At 35.5% G+C, this 17,036-nt stretch overlaps 1 protein-coding gene across 3 annotated transcripts in view; it reads right to left on the reverse strand.

The window, feature by feature from the left end:
* Positions 1–17,036, reverse strand: part of S1P (membrane-bound transcription factor site-1 protease) — a 680,544-nt gene that overhangs the window by 197,245 nt on the left and 466,263 nt on the right. For all 3 annotated transcript variants that reach the window (XM_090381734.1, XM_090381736.1, XM_090381735.1), the window contains exon 21: positions 12,163–12,319. In XM_090381734.1, the coding sequence (XP_090237860.1) occupies positions 12,163–12,319 (157 nt within the window). The remainder of the gene's footprint in view (positions 1–12,162; positions 12,320–17,036) is intronic.

Here is a 17,036-nt window from a genome sequence, read left to right on the forward strand (position 1 = left end):
AGACACAAAATTTAAGTTAGAAACCAGTGAGACACTAGCAATGAGATCAACAAACAGATCAATAAACATACATAGACCAATAATAATCTCTGAAGAATGGGACCTAAAACAAATATCCTATAACTTCAACTTTGATAACAGAACATAACCCCATCCCCAATTCAGGACCTCTACTAATGGGGATGGGTAGTCATGCACCCAATTTCCGAGGGAAACCTTTCTTTCCCTTCCTCCCATTTCAAAAAAAACCTGTAAGCAGTTCTAAATCTACCATTTCCAAATTCCCAAACTACAAGTGTAATACGGTGAGAAAAATTTTCCCTCTTCCCTACTTATTCTCCTTTCGACTACTCAACAATCCCCCCTACCCACCCACCCACCACACTTTAGAAATACAGCAATGAAATGTGCCCAGGCTATAAAAGATGGCCCAAGACCCAAATTCACCTTCCTTTAAAGATCGTATTAAGGAAAAGCCCCCACGAGGCTTCAGGACATCATCTCCCTTTATACCTATAATTACCCCCCATGCGAGGATTTAAGACAAAAGCTTGCTTTTTCCTTCGTCTCCCTTCCATATATATGTAATTTCAATACCTTCAGAATTACACCTCACCCGGATGCAGCCGTTCCTGAAGAAAACCCCAGGTAAGAGAATTCTTCTGCCTTAAAATATATAATATTCCTAAAATTTAATATTCCAAAAAAAAGCCTACACTATCCTTTTTTAAAAAAATCCACAAAGTTTATTTTTAAATCCATAATGAAATTGTAGATCCACTACAAGGAAAAATTACAATAAATTATTAGCATTTGTCCAATTTTACAAAAATTAACGGGTCTCGACTACTCAAGTTGTCTGTCCAACTGTCTAGTAAAGTTTCGAGACCTTAGGAACTCCATATTTTTTTAAACTATGACAGATATAAGCAGTACAGAATCGTAATTTGGGGAGTACAATGTGTACAGAAAGCATAGACAGGACAGGAAGGGAGGAGAGGTTATGCTGTTATTTAAGAAACACACAAAATCTAAGGAAGTGCATCCAATTGACGTTGGTGGACAAAGCAATGTTGAGTCAGTTTGGTGAGACATAAGCACTGGGAAAGGGAAATGCATAATGAATCTGATGAGTATAATGAGCAATTGTGCAGAGAAATAGAGTAGGCCAGGAAATCAGAATGTCTTATAATGGGGAGATTTTAACTTTCCAGATACTGACTGGAACTTGTGTGTTGGTCACTTGCACATTAGCAAGACTTTTGTGAATAATTTACTGGATGACTGTTTTCTACAGCAACATGTTTGAGAGGCAACCAGAAGGAGTAATACTCTTGATCTGATAATCAGCAGTGATTATTCATGCATTAGGAATTTGCAGACAAATGAACCACTGGGTGACAGTGATCACAATGTACTGATGTGGGAATTACTTAAAGATGTACCTACCATCAAGGGTAAAGGGAAGGGTTTTTGCTTTCGTAAAGGGGACTACAGGGTCTCAGACAGTATTTAAATTCTATACAGTGGGATCAACTGATGATATTACCATGTTGAATTCTAAATGGGAAGCCTTCACGGACTAAACCTTAGAGGCTATTAGGCTTTTCATTCCAACTAAGAAATACTGTTCAAGGTCTAGGCCTAAATGGATGTCAGATGAATTAATGAGGCTCGTGGAAGAAAATAAAAATGTATGCGATGCATATAAATTATCAGGTGACACAGAAGTCTATGGCACATAAAACAGTCTGTAATCAAGTCACAAAGGAGGTTAGGCAGGCAAAGGCAGGTTACAAGAAATTTTTGGCAAAGGATGCAAAAAAAATCAGCAAAGCGTTCTTTATAATCAATAGTCAAACCCATCTACGTTAAGTGGCCCAATCTGATTCATCCCTTTCCTTCTAGATTTATGTGAACTCTAGAAGGAAAGGGATGAATCAGACCGGACCACTTAACATAGATGTGTTGACTATTGATGATCATGCTCAGGAAGCTGATAAACGGAATGAGTATTCTGCATCTACATTCACACATGAGGAGTTATTCAGTGAGATGAGTGCCAGAAGTTTATCAAACTCTAACATGGATCTATGTGATTTTGTAATAATTGAGAGTAAAGTGGACAAGAAATTGTTGAAGTTAAACATAAAAAAGGCACCTGGGGTGGACGGGATCAATCCAGTTATATTAAAGGATACAGCAAAGGAAGTAAGCAAACCCTTAGCCATAATTATGAGAGCTTCATTGGACTCAGGGGAGGTCTCCGTGGGCTGGATGTGAGCAAATATATCACAAATTCACAAAGGGGTTTCAAAAGGTGACATGGGTAACTACAGACCTGTTAGTGAAACTTATGTTCTAGGGAAAATAATGGAGTCACTGGTTAAATAAACAGGACCATCTAGACAAGACTGCAGTAATAGTTAAGACATGGCATCGGTTTGTTAAAGGTGGTTTTTGTCTGACCAATTTGATTTGATACTATGATGTGGTCGCAAAGGAACTGGATGCAAAAAATAATTTTGATATCATATATTTGGATTTCAGGAACACTTTTGATACTGTTGCACATGGAAGGCTGCTGTGCAGATTGGACCGGTGTGGCATTACGGTTAAGTTTCTACAATGAGTAAAGGGATGGTTGGCGCCTCCATAGCCAGGTAGGCAGGAGCAGCAGTGCGTAGCACACGGTTCTTGATTAGACTGGGGTTTGAGCCTGTGACCACCAAATACTGAGGATGCGGCAAGGTCAGGGAATGACCACCGCATATCCCCGCAGCAATATGGCCTTAGTTGCTAATGCTTCTAAAAACCAAATAACAAACAAACAACAAACAAGAGATGGTTAAGTGGGAGACAACAGAGAGTGGTAATCAATGGAATCAATAGTGGAGTTCCCCAGAGTTCGATGCTGAGCCCAGTATTATATCAGGCTTAATATCCAAGTTTGTAGATGATACGAAGGTTGGCAGGGTTGTTAACGACAGTAAAGACAGTATGCTACTCCAACTGGATCTAGATCAGTAAGGCAAATAGACTGAGAAGTGGCAAGTGAAGTTTAACATTGACAAATGCAAAGTACTGCATATGGGTAGCAATAACCGAAGGAAAACATACCAACTGTGTGGTACTACTATCAGGGAAGTGGAAAGTGAAAATGACCTGGGGGAAATTGTGCAGTCAAATATGAAGTTTACTGAGGAGTGCAGACTGGCTGCCAAGCAGGTAATAGAGCCTTGTCGATGATATATAGGAATTTTGCTAGCAGAGATAGCGAGGTAATCATCCTGTTGTACAAGGCAATGGTCAGGTCACACCTTGATTACTGTGTACAGGTCTGGAAGCATCATTTTAGGAAGGATGTAGAGTTGCTAGAATGAGTACAAAGAAGGGCAACAAGATTGGTGAGGGGAACAAAGGGGTGCTCTTACCAAGAAAGGCTTAAGTTCTACAAATTGTAGTGCCTGGAGAGTAGGCATCTGCGAGGTGATCTGATTGAGGTGTATAAGGCCTTGAATGAGTTGAGCAAGCTGAATGCTGATGGAATTCTTCGTCCTGCTCAGATTAAGAACCTGAGGGGGGGGGGGGCACAGATTCAAATTGAGGAAAGACAGTTGTAGAATAGATGTGCAGATATTTGCCTTTAGCCAATGGGTAGTTGATTCCTGGAACAGACTTCCATCTTTTGTTGTGGAAGTTGACAGCCTAAATAAATTTAACCCATTTAACCCCTCCATTTGGAACGAATGGAGGGGTTAAATGGGAGGTTAAGTTTGCTTTCTTGCATCGTACGTCTCTACTAATGCTAATGCCATATTCCATTCCAACAATAATACCAGAATAAGCTGTAAAAGGCGATGAAATTTTGAAAAATTTAACTGCAACCCATTCAAAACTGTTCACAGACGGCTAATTTATTCAAACACGTTTGATTGAGACAGCTAAAAATGTGATCAGAAAAAGTCAATATTTTCAAAAACATAAGCCTCACTAGAAACGCAATGGCCAAATGTGTCAGCAAAATAAACAGCTTACATGTTTATTTGAGGTCGCATCACAAATTTTATAACAATGGAAGAATTTTAGAAGTTAATTCTCATGCATGGGACCACACTGGAGAAGAAATTTTTGAAGTAGATAATATACTGAAAAAATATGATCCTCCACTAAATAAACTTGTGTGGTCATTTACCAGAGTTCCTGCTATGATTGGTTCTAAAAATGGTGTCGTCAGGAAATTAAATGAAAAACTTGCTGGTAAAATGAATATTTTACTTTGTATAATTCATGTTTTAAAATAAGTTATATCGATTGTTAACTTTATCCAAGCGCGAGGGCAGTTTTCTTCTTCATTTCAAGTTTTTGGGACCAGGTTTCTTCTTCTTCTTCTTCATTTCTTATCGAAAGTCATTGTTTGCCATATTATGCTGATGTTCATTGGTCTTCTTGTTACAAGTTGTTGAGAAATGTTTATAATTTGAGAAATAAAATTATTATATTTTATGGAGATGAAAGGACAAAATGTGGTGGACTTAAAAAAAATATTAAATGGTGGAAAATTTGGTATTTTTAGTTGGCATTACGAAGCAATTGAATGAATTAAAGGTCTGATTTAAAGAAAAAAACAAGCTCATAACACCAATACAGTCTGTCCTCATATAGCACGATAGTTGTGTTCCTAGAAACCCTCGTGCAATGCAAAATCGTGCAATATAAACAACAGGCCCTATGGGAAAAGTGGGGTTAGGTGCCGACCACCAAGATTGAACACACATTTGGAACCAAAACATTACCCAACACAATAAATAATCGGGTAATTTTAATCGTTATAAAATACATACGTATTTTATAACGATTAAAATACGTAATAAAAAATATAATAAAGTATTTTTAGTATTTTTTATTTCTAAAAAAGTATTTTTTACGAATAAAATACGTATTTTATTTGTAAAAAATTTATTATATTAAATAAAATAGTCGTAATAAAATACTTACGTATTTTATAATATGTAAGTATAAATTATAATACGTAAGTCGTAATAAAATGCTTACGTATTTTATTACGACTATTACGTAATAAAATATTGCTAATGCTTTTGCTTCTATCGTAAGCAAACTTGTTTTTTGTTTGATTTTCTATCCAAACAGATGACAGCCGTTGCATCTCTTCCAATTCTTTGTGTCTTAATCTAATGGATTTTAATTACACTTTGAGTTGTTCCTGCTATGAAAGTTGTTTTTATTTTCTCTGCATTCTTTGTAATTCTCGGCATTGCCTCATTTAGATCTGTAGCACGTGCAATATCACATGGTCTTTCATTTCGCTCAAAGCGTTTCACAATTTCATATTTTTTTCTCTATCGACAGAGGCGGAATGGCCATAAGCCTTACCCGGGAAACCCCGGTGGGCCAGAGGCCGGTGTGATTTTGGCCATAAACCGTAGTATGAGGCCACTATAAATTTTCCCGGGGAAGAATTTTTGACCCAGTCCGCCTCTGTTTATCGATATAGCGTTTTTTTTTTTCTCTCTCTAAATCTGCAGTGTCTTCGCCAGGACGCTTCCTTTTCACACCTTTTAAGTATTTTACTAATTTTTAGGGAATAAAACACAATTACAAAACGAGGAGGCACACTTAATACACATAAACAAAGCTGTGCGCGTATAGCAACTGAATAAACAACACCGTAAAGGCCGAGATACACTATTAACACCCCACATTTTACTAAAGCACATTTCGGGGGGTTACTACCATAAAACAATAAAAACAATTTCCAGTTGCGTTTCTGCTAGTGGAATCTGTTATAAACTGGTAGTAAACTCCATCTAATTGCATTTGCGATTACATATGTATATCGATAGCTGGAATTGTGTTGGTTTTTACGTTATTATGGTGAAATGTGTTTTCCCTTCACTGATATAAAACACATAAATACATTTTCAGAATCTTCTTCATTCCTATCGTGTTGCGTTCAGTTGGGGTGATTCCGCGTTCGACTGCCATTTCTTGTAAACACAAAGGCGAATCGTGCATAAGCGAATTCGGTTCGTGTTATATAAGATAATGTTCCCCTATTTATAAATCGTGTATGATCGAATTCGTGTAATGTAAACACGTGTTATATGAGGACCGACTTTATATGATAGCATAAAAGTTTTTTCAAACAAAACCAGTGAGTTTGGCTCTGAAAATTCAAATAAAAATTAACAGCCTGGTTCATTTTGAAATTTGCAAATCATTAAGAGAAGGAAGGGGGTTTAACAAAGATTTGTATTCACCTAGAATTAGCTGTGATAAAAGGTTGAAACAAAAACTATGTACTACACTTTTTCAATGTAGTCACCAGACAAAATGACAATTTTTTCCATTTCTCAATATGCTTCTGCAGGCCAGTTTTGTAGAAGTTCTCTGATTATCCTTCAAACTACAACTTGGAAGCAGAAATCACTTCATCAACGGCAAAAAGTGTTTTTCACAAAGAAAGGATTTCAAGGAAGGAAAGAGGAAGAAATCCAGGCTGCAAAGTCGGTGGAATAAGCAGGATGTGGCAATATTTCAGTTTTTCCTAGCACATCAACATTTTACATGTACACTGTGCCCTTTCCTTCTTCTGGTAAGGGGTCAGAAGCCTGTGAACTCATCAAGCAGACACTTTACTCATATGCAACTGTTGATGCATGATGTTCTCCACAGATGCTACACTGGTTTGGAGCTATGCAGCTAGATCTTTGATGCTAATATGGCAATCTTCCAGGATTAATGCCTCAATTTTTGCATCACTCTTTTCTGTTACAGCAGTTGCTGGGAATTCTGGGATTTCTTCATCACACTGTGGTTTTTCATATTTGAACTGTTTATACCAATATGCAACAACACTAAAATGAGCAGTCTTCCCCATAAACAGTTTCTTTGTGTATTGCTTTGGGTGTTTTCTCTTGCAGAAAGAGGAATTGAATCACTGATCTGTATTCCACATTATTATTGTGACACTTCACTTCATTCGACATTGCAAAGAAAAAATCATGGCCTGTCAGATCAAAACCAAAATTTGTGGGGTTGCTATAGTGGTGCAACCCATGTTTAGTCTCCAGAGCTAAGTTCCGGTCAACCCTTCCCCATCTCTTCCAACATGCAGTATGACTGATGACTTTTGAGGTTATGATGAACATTATGGCAAGATCCAATCTTCCTTACATTTCAAGAGTACAGCTCTAAAACGGTGTTCACAGGCCGGCCACTAGTTAGTACACCAGATCGAACCTATTGGTAACTCTTTAGGAGACTTCCGAATCAGCTAGTGCAGGGGTGGCCAACGAGTCGATTGCGGCTTTAATTTCGGTCGATCACGACAAATTTTAAATATACAGTCATCCCTCGGTTTGGGCGGTCAGGTATACCACCAAAATTTTATACTGAGCAGCGGGTTTCGCTACCTGCACGTTATTTTATTTATTTTTTTTTTATTATTTTTTTTTATAAAGTTTCAAAAATAGGAATGAAGAGAAGATTTTGAAAATTTATTTTTGTTTTGTTTTTTTTGCATGATTGAAGATTTCATTGAAGGAGAAACACATTTCACCATAATAAGGTAAAATACCACAGAATTCAAGCTGTCGGTATTATTGCAAATACAATAAGATTGAGTTTACTACCTGTTCATAATTAGATTGCGCTAACAGAAAAGCCCAATAAATCGGAAAGAGCAAATTGTTTTTATTGTATTATGGTCATGACCTCCAGAAATAGCTTTAGAGAAATATCACAAAGGCATTCAAAACTGATTCTTATAAGGATATAACCAAACAGAGCAATAAATGGTTGTGTGTTTGTCCGGTTATTTTGGAAACAACTTCCTAATCGGGAATCCTCTTCATCAATTATCCTACATTAGCTGTTCAGACAGAATATTTTTTCGGTTCGCGCAATGCAAAGTGTTTTAATCGGTAAGCATTGCTTTTGCTGATTTAATAACTGGACAGTACTTATATGTCAATTTAATACCTTTTGATTTAAAATGAATACTACGAAAAAGAGTAAAATGTATCATTTTCATCAAGAGTGGGAACTAGAATACTTTTTTGTAATGGTGAAATAAAATTGTTGCTGTTTGATTTGCAATGCTTCCGTGCTACACCCAAAAAAAAGGAAATTTAGAAAGGCACTTCAGCGCACTCCATGGTAAATACCAATCGGATTTTTTGCATAATAGTGACCTTAGAAAAAATAAATTAGAACTTAAATCCAGATTATTTGCGCAACAAAATTTCTTCATGACACCTAATTTTCAATCTAAAGCAGTAACTGTAGCATCATTTAAAGTGAGTCATCTTCTTGCAAAAAAATGCAAATCATTTTCTGATGGTCAATTAATCAAAGATGCATTTTTAGAAATATGAGATTGTCTTTTTGAACATTTTAAGAACAAAAATGAAATTAAAAGTGCCCTTCAAGATCTACAATTATCTTGAAATACTGTGTTGCGACGCATCGAAAAAATTAGTAAAAATGTGAGTGAACAAATTACATGCTCATACTGCTAATTGTGTGTCGTTTTCTTTACAATTGGATGAATCTACAGATGTCAGTCACACAGCTCAGTTGCCCGTTTTTATTTTCGTACGGTTTTTCAATGATTCTGCCACTAGAGAAGAACTGCTGGATATGGTTTCGTTAAAAGAAAGAACTAGAGGTCTTGATATTTTTAACTCATTCAAACATTTTATTGAAAAAATTAAATTACCACTATTTACGTATCAGTAACAACAGATGAAGCAAAAGCAATGACGGGGCATTTTAACGGATTCATCGCATTGTGCCAAAAGGATGATGAATTCCCAGATTTTTTGAGTTACCACTGTATCATCCACTAACAAGTGTTAGCTAGAAAAAGATTAAATACGAAAAGTGCTATGGACATCGCTTTCAAAATCGTGAATTCCATCAGAGGACAATCTCTTCAAAGGAGACTTTTCAAAATGCAACTCAATGAAAAAGAACCAGATCTAATATTACACACAGATGTCAAGTGGCTGAGTCGAAGTAAGTTTCTACAGAGATTTCGAAATTTGCTGAATGAAATTAAAAAAATTGTTGATCAAAGATTATCAGCAGCTACAAGATACAGAGTGGTTGTGTGATCTGGCTTTTTTGGCAAATTTTACCAGTAAATTAAGTGATCTGAATTTGGAATTACAAGGAAAAAATAAAAATGTGGGTGACATGATTAGTAGTATTTCTGCATATAAATATCAATTTTTGGCAATGACTAAAACAGGAAACACTAAACACTAAAACACTACAGGAAAAACCCAAGCTTTTCATATGCAGGGTTTCCCTGCAATACATACGAAGATTTATGTTTTAAAGGTTATTTCAAACAATATGCCCATCAATTGTCTCAAAATTTGTCACAATACATGCTGCCATCTCATCTAAAAGAAATAATCAAAACAGCTTTGAAAAACAATGTATTTATTCACATCAGTTATGTAATTTGGTTTACTAAAGCCAAAATAGAAGATATTTTCTAGAATTCTGGTCCAGAAGTTGAGAAAATCAAATTAAGTGATACATAAAAGAGTTAGCAAAAGCTTAAGATGCCAAAGTTCTTGACAAGAAATATGCATTTAGTCAAAGTTTAATAAAGAGACGGCACTCACCTCAATAATCCATTGTGGTTATATGAATCATAAAACAGTAATGTGAGAAATCATTGGTTAAACTAAAAACGTTGCTTTTGCGATTTTTAAACACCGTTTTTAGTTTAACCAATGATTTCTCACATTACTGTTTTATGATTCATATAACCAATACAGATTATTCAGGCGAGTGCCATCTCTTAGTGATACATTAATAGAGGTAGAGAATATTACTGCATAAAAAAAATAAAAAAAAAAAAAAAAAAGAGAGAGAGAGAGAGAGAGAGAGAGAAAGCAACAAGTTTTTTTTTTTTTTTTCATGGATTACTATTAATTCTGATTTTTGTCAACAATTTTACTCTTGTATATTGTACAATCATGTCAAAATAAGAATAAATTACTGTATGTTCTAAGTAACTCGACCTTTGAAGCAGCAAAAAATCTTAAACTGAATTTAAGGTAAATACTTAGGGTTATAAATACAAAGTTAACAGCAATTTATTTATATTTTATCATATATATGTTTTTAAACAAATATACATATTGTTTCCCCTTTTGAAGCCTAAGAATTTGTTTAATTTTTTCATTGAATAAAAAAAAAGGTTCATGGACTTCATCAGGTTCAGATTTATTTTCCTATTTCTCAAAAAAGCAAACTTTCAAAATTGTCAATTTCTTATAGCAAATACCTTCTGTATAAAATCATTGTTTTTCAGGTAAGCCAATTTGCAGTGTAGTACTAAACAGGCAACAAGGAATTTCATGGTTAAGAAGGCTTTGATTACAAAATGAAAGATTCCATGTATACACACAGAGCATGTTAACAGATTACCGTGTAGGTATGCAAGGTCTGTTCAAAACTACTGGTATCACAATATGATGGCAATAAGCATACTTATCAGAGGTGGGTGACTTAATCCCCTTTGAAATAGTGGACTTCTGAAGAAACACTTACCCCAATGATTTTCCCACTTTTAGAAGCTCTTCTCGAAAGCCAATTTCAAAATTGGCTTTGGAGAAGATAAGCTATCACATTATTCTTTGTTGTTTTTAAGTCACGAAATCAATGTCCTTTTAGGTCTAGTCCCCCCCCCCCCCATGTACAAAACTGATGAAAATGGGGTTTGCTGAGCATGAGGGATTCCATGTTTAGTTTAAAAAAAAAAAACCTTTTGCACAAGCAGCAATTAACTTCACACCAGCACATTACTGCAGTGAAACAAACAAGCTTTGGAGTTCCATTTTACCAGTCTTTTATTTTGAATCTCACCATGAAGGCATGGTGAGAGTCAAAATAAAGTTCAACATGAAACTCTTTTTTTTTCTTTCTTTCTTTTTTTTTTTTTTATTAATTTTTTTGTCCCTCTGGAGCATATTCATCATGCACATCACAGTGAAAACATGCTAGCAACAAGGCCTTTTTTTGCCCTACCTTTGCTGCACTTTTATGAGCTGGCAGAGGAAAGAAGGAGTTTTCCACGGGTATGACTGCTGCTTCGTTTTGGGATCATACTTGTAAACCAAAGTTTCAAAATGCCTTGTTATTAGAATGTTCAAACAAATTACTGCTGGTGTTCACGTCATTCCTCTGTTAACAGACTTGTGAATTTTTGTAGAAATAAGCAATGTGTTTAAAGTTTTCATTAAAATCGAATGACATGATCTGATTGAGATTAAAGTTTTTTCAGAAATTTCACAGATGGTAAATCTTTAGTCATTTCATATCAAAGTGCACATCTGAGGCTTTATTTTATATTTCATCATCTACTAGATAATCTGTGATTTTTTTTTTTTTTTTTTAGATTTTATCTGTGATCTGGACAGACTCCTTATTTTCTTTGAAACAGTGGTGTCAAAAACTTGTATAGGGCCCACTGTATGCTATTTTAAGACATATGTTTCATTTGTGACTTTTCTGAATTTTTAAGCAAAATGTAGTGCACAAATGCATGTTAAGCTCTGCCTTAAAAGTACACATATTATTCATTTCATACTGAATAACCAGAAAAGAAAGCTAAACAGAAGTATTTGCAATACCTCATGTAACTCATAAATATTAATAAAACCTAACAGAATATTCTGAGTTAATACATTTTGTTATGAACCTAACAAACCAAAACCTCATATGGTCCTACATTTGGTCAAATTAAGATTTCTGGAAATTCTTCCACAAATGACAGAGCTTGAACTAAAACAATGTTCGAAATAGTTCAGTGGTGAATGATTGAGCGAAGTTGGAACCAACCCAAAATTTTAGGTTTTTCTAAGGCCTAGAAAAAAATCAGCATGAAAAGTATTTCAGTTCACCGATTTCATTAAAGCAAATAATGGAAATATCTTTTGCTATTGAAAGTAGTACAAATAGACAAATGTGCTTCAAATAAAGGAGTGTTAGACTGAAAATCAGAGAAATTTTCTTTTTTCTGTAACTTTCCAAAACTAAAATTCAATCATACAGAATTAGTGAAATTATGTAAATTTAGGGAGGAGTTAAAAAATACCTGGATGAAACTTTACCTACCTTGTGTTTTCATCATAAAATTTCACCTTTTTCATTACAGATACATTATACCAGTCAGCAAACACAACAAGTGATAATCCTGAATCAACATCACGCTTTAATTTTGCTACCTCTTCAGGAAAATACTCTTCTTCACTATCAACAAGAAGTAAAGCTCCTAACGAAGAGAAAAAAATAAAATTCTTTGATACACAAGGAAAATTTATAAAGATAGCTTAAAATATATACAGGGTAAGCCAAAAGTAGAATCACAACTTTAAAAGTGTTCACCATAGCCACTATGCACTGACAGTAGTAAAAATAGATTAGGCAGAATTTTTGTGCTCATTTGTTCTTGATTGCTGTGGTAATCACCAGCAGTACTGCTGAAGTGTACACAAAAATGGTAACATACACTGGTGTGTAGAGAGTATAATATATTCTCTGAATGGAAGTAATGAAGTCTACAATGCAAATTAAGCAGAAATTTCATAAAAAGGTTGGCAAAACTTCACCGAGCAGGCATTCAAGCTATAATTGGCATAAGACTTTTCTAGTTACTGGATATTCTGTGTGCCATTGTAAGAAGACCAGCAGGTCTATCATAAGTGAAGAAACTATTTAGGAAGCAAGGCAGGGTTTTATTCACAATCCACAAAAATCAACATATTAGGCCAGTATAAATCTTGGTGAATTGCAAAAAAAATGCAAGCATAATGTTGTTTAAGTGGGTACATCTAAAAGTATACATGTTGCAGATGGTACAAGCCATTACTGCTGATGACAGGATCAAATGTTAGGCCTTCTGTGTGGCAGACAAAGAAGAGATAATTAAACATTTTGTGTGTGGTGTTGGGTGAAAGTTTCATGTCACAGGCAAGGTGAGCACATACATGACAGCACATGGAGAATGAAAAACCCATCATAATTTTGGAACACATCCAAAGTAGTCCTGCAGTTAATGTGCTTTGTGCTGAAAAAGTTGCAAAGTGTAACATCTGTTCTTCTTCACAGAAAGAATGATCACTGGTTCTGTGTACTAAGATATGCTTGAAAATTATCTGATCCTGCAAGTTGCATTGAATGATCAGTAACGTGCTCTTCCAACAAGATGGTCCATTCCCCCCCCCCTCACTTCCATAAAGATATTCAAAGCTGTTTGGATCTTCACTTTGCTGTCGGTGGGAAGGGTGCTCCAGTTTAATTCTATAGCCAGCTTGCTCACCACACATCATACCATTTGACTTTTTTGTGTGGGATTGCTTTAAGGATCAGATGTACAATACTCCTCCCTTGAAGTGACATGTACAACTTGAGAGGTAATTTGTTTTGTTTGTTATTTGGTTTTTAGGAGCATTAGCAACTAAGGCCATATTGCTCCGGGATATGCGGTGGTCATTCCCTGACCTTTCCGCATCCTCCGTATTTGGTGGTCACGGGCTCGAACCTTGAGAGGTAAGACTGCACTGATCAACACAATAACAGAACCATGTTACAGTATGTACTACATACAGATTTCACGTATAAGGGGCTACCATAGCATAGCCATCAATTTGACTTTCGAAAAACTGGAGATCAGGCATTCCTAAGCAGCCTTCCTGAAAACAGGAAGTTTTGGGGCTGAAACAGGCAATAAAAAGGTTTTTGGTAAACAGAAGATAAACAGGCTTTTTTGCAAAAAAAAAAAAGCAGTCTTTGCTTCCCAAAAAAAAAAAAAAAAAAAAAAAAACAGTAGGGAAACAGATTTTTTAGAAAAATGTTTTTTAGAGTCCACACTGCACTAAAGTCATGACCTTGGCAGTAGAAATTCCTATGAACCAGTCAGATTCATCCTTCCAATTTAGCCTGCTGTAGCAATTAATTTCCAAAATGTAAGTGGAACATTTTAGATCTTCCACTTACATTTTGGTAAAATAAACTTAAAAATAACATTCTTCAACTTATCTAGGAGTAATGACCTCAGTACACAGATGTGAGGTACACTCGATCAAAGAGTTATGTTTGGATTTTCAGATGATGATATAATATTTAATAAAATCAAGAAAACTACTTTATTCAAGCTAGAAGAAAGAACACACATTCTGTACAAGTGAAGATAACATGTCTAGCATTGCATCTAAGATAACATATTAGCTTGTTTGAAATGCTTAAGATTTCTTTTTACCTGAAGTGTGCATTTCACAAGTTCTTCCTCTTGAATTCATCAATTGATCTTTCAAAACTTTTGGATCATGAAATGGATTTGAACATGAGTTGGTGCTGATCACGCAGTCAGGTTACTAAATTGAAAGCACTGCAGTGATACCTTTAATTTGGTAAATTGTCTCATACAGCTTTTCTAAATACTTCTAACCTCTTCTTTAAATAAACTTGTCAAAGGCTGCCACTGTTTTAACAGTATACATATTAAATCAAAGAGGGCCAACATGTACACACACATGCTTTAAAGTATTTTTTACTTCAGTAGCACAATCAGGTCAAATTGCTTCAATCTATCTTTCCTTTCAGCACTTCTTTCTAGAAAAGTAGTAAATTTTCAGCAAGTATTAATCCAATTTCACAGAAGGTGTGCATCTCTTTACATCACGCAAATTAATAAAATGAAGTGTTTAATCTCCTCTTTTAATATTCTTGCTAACTCCAGTTTTTAGGCCTACCATAGCAGCTCCATTATCAACAGTAAGTGTGAGGTCAGACAATTTTTTATAGGAATCCCACATGCTTTCAGGTTGTTCACAAGGTGTCCATTATTGTACTTTGGTGAATAACTTTCCAATGCACTGAGAACAAGTAGTTTTCAATTTTTCTGATTTTTTATTATGAAATTTTTATTATTTTGTGTATCACTGAGTGGTGCTGTGATCAGTCTCGTGTGTGCAGTACAAGGTTTGTGCCTGGTGGGTCCCAAAAATGCTGACACATGAGCACAGAGAAGCCCAGAAAATCATCTGTGTGTAACTTCTCCAGCACTACAAGGGTGAAGAAGAGGTTTTTCTTTCAAGCATAGTCACAGGTGACAAAACCTGGGTCTACCATTATGATCCTGAAATGAAGTCGGTGGAGTGGCACCATCAAAATTCACCGCGCAAGAAGAAGTTCAAAAGACAGCCTTCTGTCAGAAAAGTCATGGCAACAGTATTTTGGGACAAAGAAGGAATCTTGCTTGTGGAGTTGTTGGAGCGAGGCACCACAATCAACTCAGATTGATATGTGGTAATGAAAAAGTTGAAAGCCCACATCCATTGAGTTCGACTAAATGTGAGTTTTCAACCTTAATGAGGTTCTTCTCTATGACAATGGACAACCCCACAGCACAATGGAGGTCATTACAAAACTGGGGTGCACTGTGCTTCCTCATCCCCTCTCATATACGGATTTTGCACCTTTCGGCTATCACCTCTTCAGCCCGCTGAAGGAGGCACTCCGTGGAACACATTTTGCGGATGATGACAACCAGCTCAAGCACAGTGTTCGCAAAGCCCTCCAGAACAAGAGTAAGGACTCTTATCAGGATTTACAGGATTGGAATACAGTCTAACTCAGAGATGGCGGAAGTGCATAGAAAATGATGGTGACTTTATGAAAAAATAACACTATTTATTGATTGAGGATTATTGATGTAAAATGCACAGTTGCAAGAATTAAATTTTCTGAGAAAAAAATAGCAGGCATTACTTTCATATGGCTCCTTGTAGCTTGTAATCACTTTGATTACTGCTATCTGTATCAAATATTATAGCATTTGAAAATGTTCCATTTTTCAGTGCCATCGCTGCTCCCTTTTACTCTATCTATGTAATTTCACTAACAATGCCGGTTGTTTTTGTTCTTTCACAACCATATTTTTTTTTTTGCTATTTTGCTATCAGGAAGCATATTCCTGAACAATGTCTGCATGCACAACTCAGTGGCAGGTTATGTTCTATGTAAAATGATGCAAATAAACATTCGGCATGAATAACATTTTTGTCACAACTGCAAAATTTCTTTGCAGTTGTAACAAAAATGTTTTAAAAATGTTTTTTAAATGCTTATTTCTTTGTAAATGTCTGATTACACGACACTTCTTGCAGCTTTAAATTGAAAAATCGCATCTACATATAGTAAACGTAACCTTTTTCAGATTATACAATCCATGGAAAATCATGGGCATATCATGGGTCTTCTGAAATTTGACATTGTATTTCTTGGGCATCTTTATTGAAAGACAATGTTAATTAGCTTTGTACTACACAAATACTATTTAATGATTGCACAACAGAGAATAACACTATTACCGTGCTTTTATATTTTGCAATGTACACTACCAACAGCCCACCTTACAGACAATTTGTTAAAAAAAGATGAAGTAGGTTAAAAAAAAGAGAAAAACAATTTTTAGAAAAAAACAGATGGAGAAACTTTGTCCCTAATTATAATATAAGGATGAGATGGAGAGGAGCCAGATTGAGTAAAAATGACTCATTACGCACTGTAAATCTGGAGATTGGCTGTTATGCCACAGAAATGGCATAGCAAATACCATCTCTTAATACTAACAACTGAATATATTTATATTGGCTAGAAGTTGGTACTAGTGATTAAAATGTAAATAACAGTTTAATTTGTTAAATGTGAACAAATAGCATTAAACAAAGTCACGACAAATGTTGCATAATATGTTGCCTATAATTTAGGGTCACAATAAGTTCAAATCAGGCCCTGGTTTAAGGCTCTGGGAGGCAGGAGTGGAGTGAATGAGGGCGAAGTTTTTGCAGTTGTGAATGATTCTAGAACTGGGGGACATGGATTCAGGTTGTGGGGGAAGAGATATTTATACTGGATTGCAGGAGGATTCATTTTAGCTAGCGAGTTATAAATTATTGGAATAAGTTGCCTAAATGAGTGGTGGGGTT

Source organism: Mastigoproctus giganteus, chromosome 9, assembly GCF_048544385.1.
Source record: "Mastigoproctus giganteus isolate SK-2022 chromosome 9, ASM4854438v1, whole genome shotgun sequence".
NCBI classification, from domain to species: Eukaryota; Metazoa; Arthropoda; class Arachnida; order Uropygi; family Thelyphonidae; genus Mastigoproctus; species Mastigoproctus giganteus.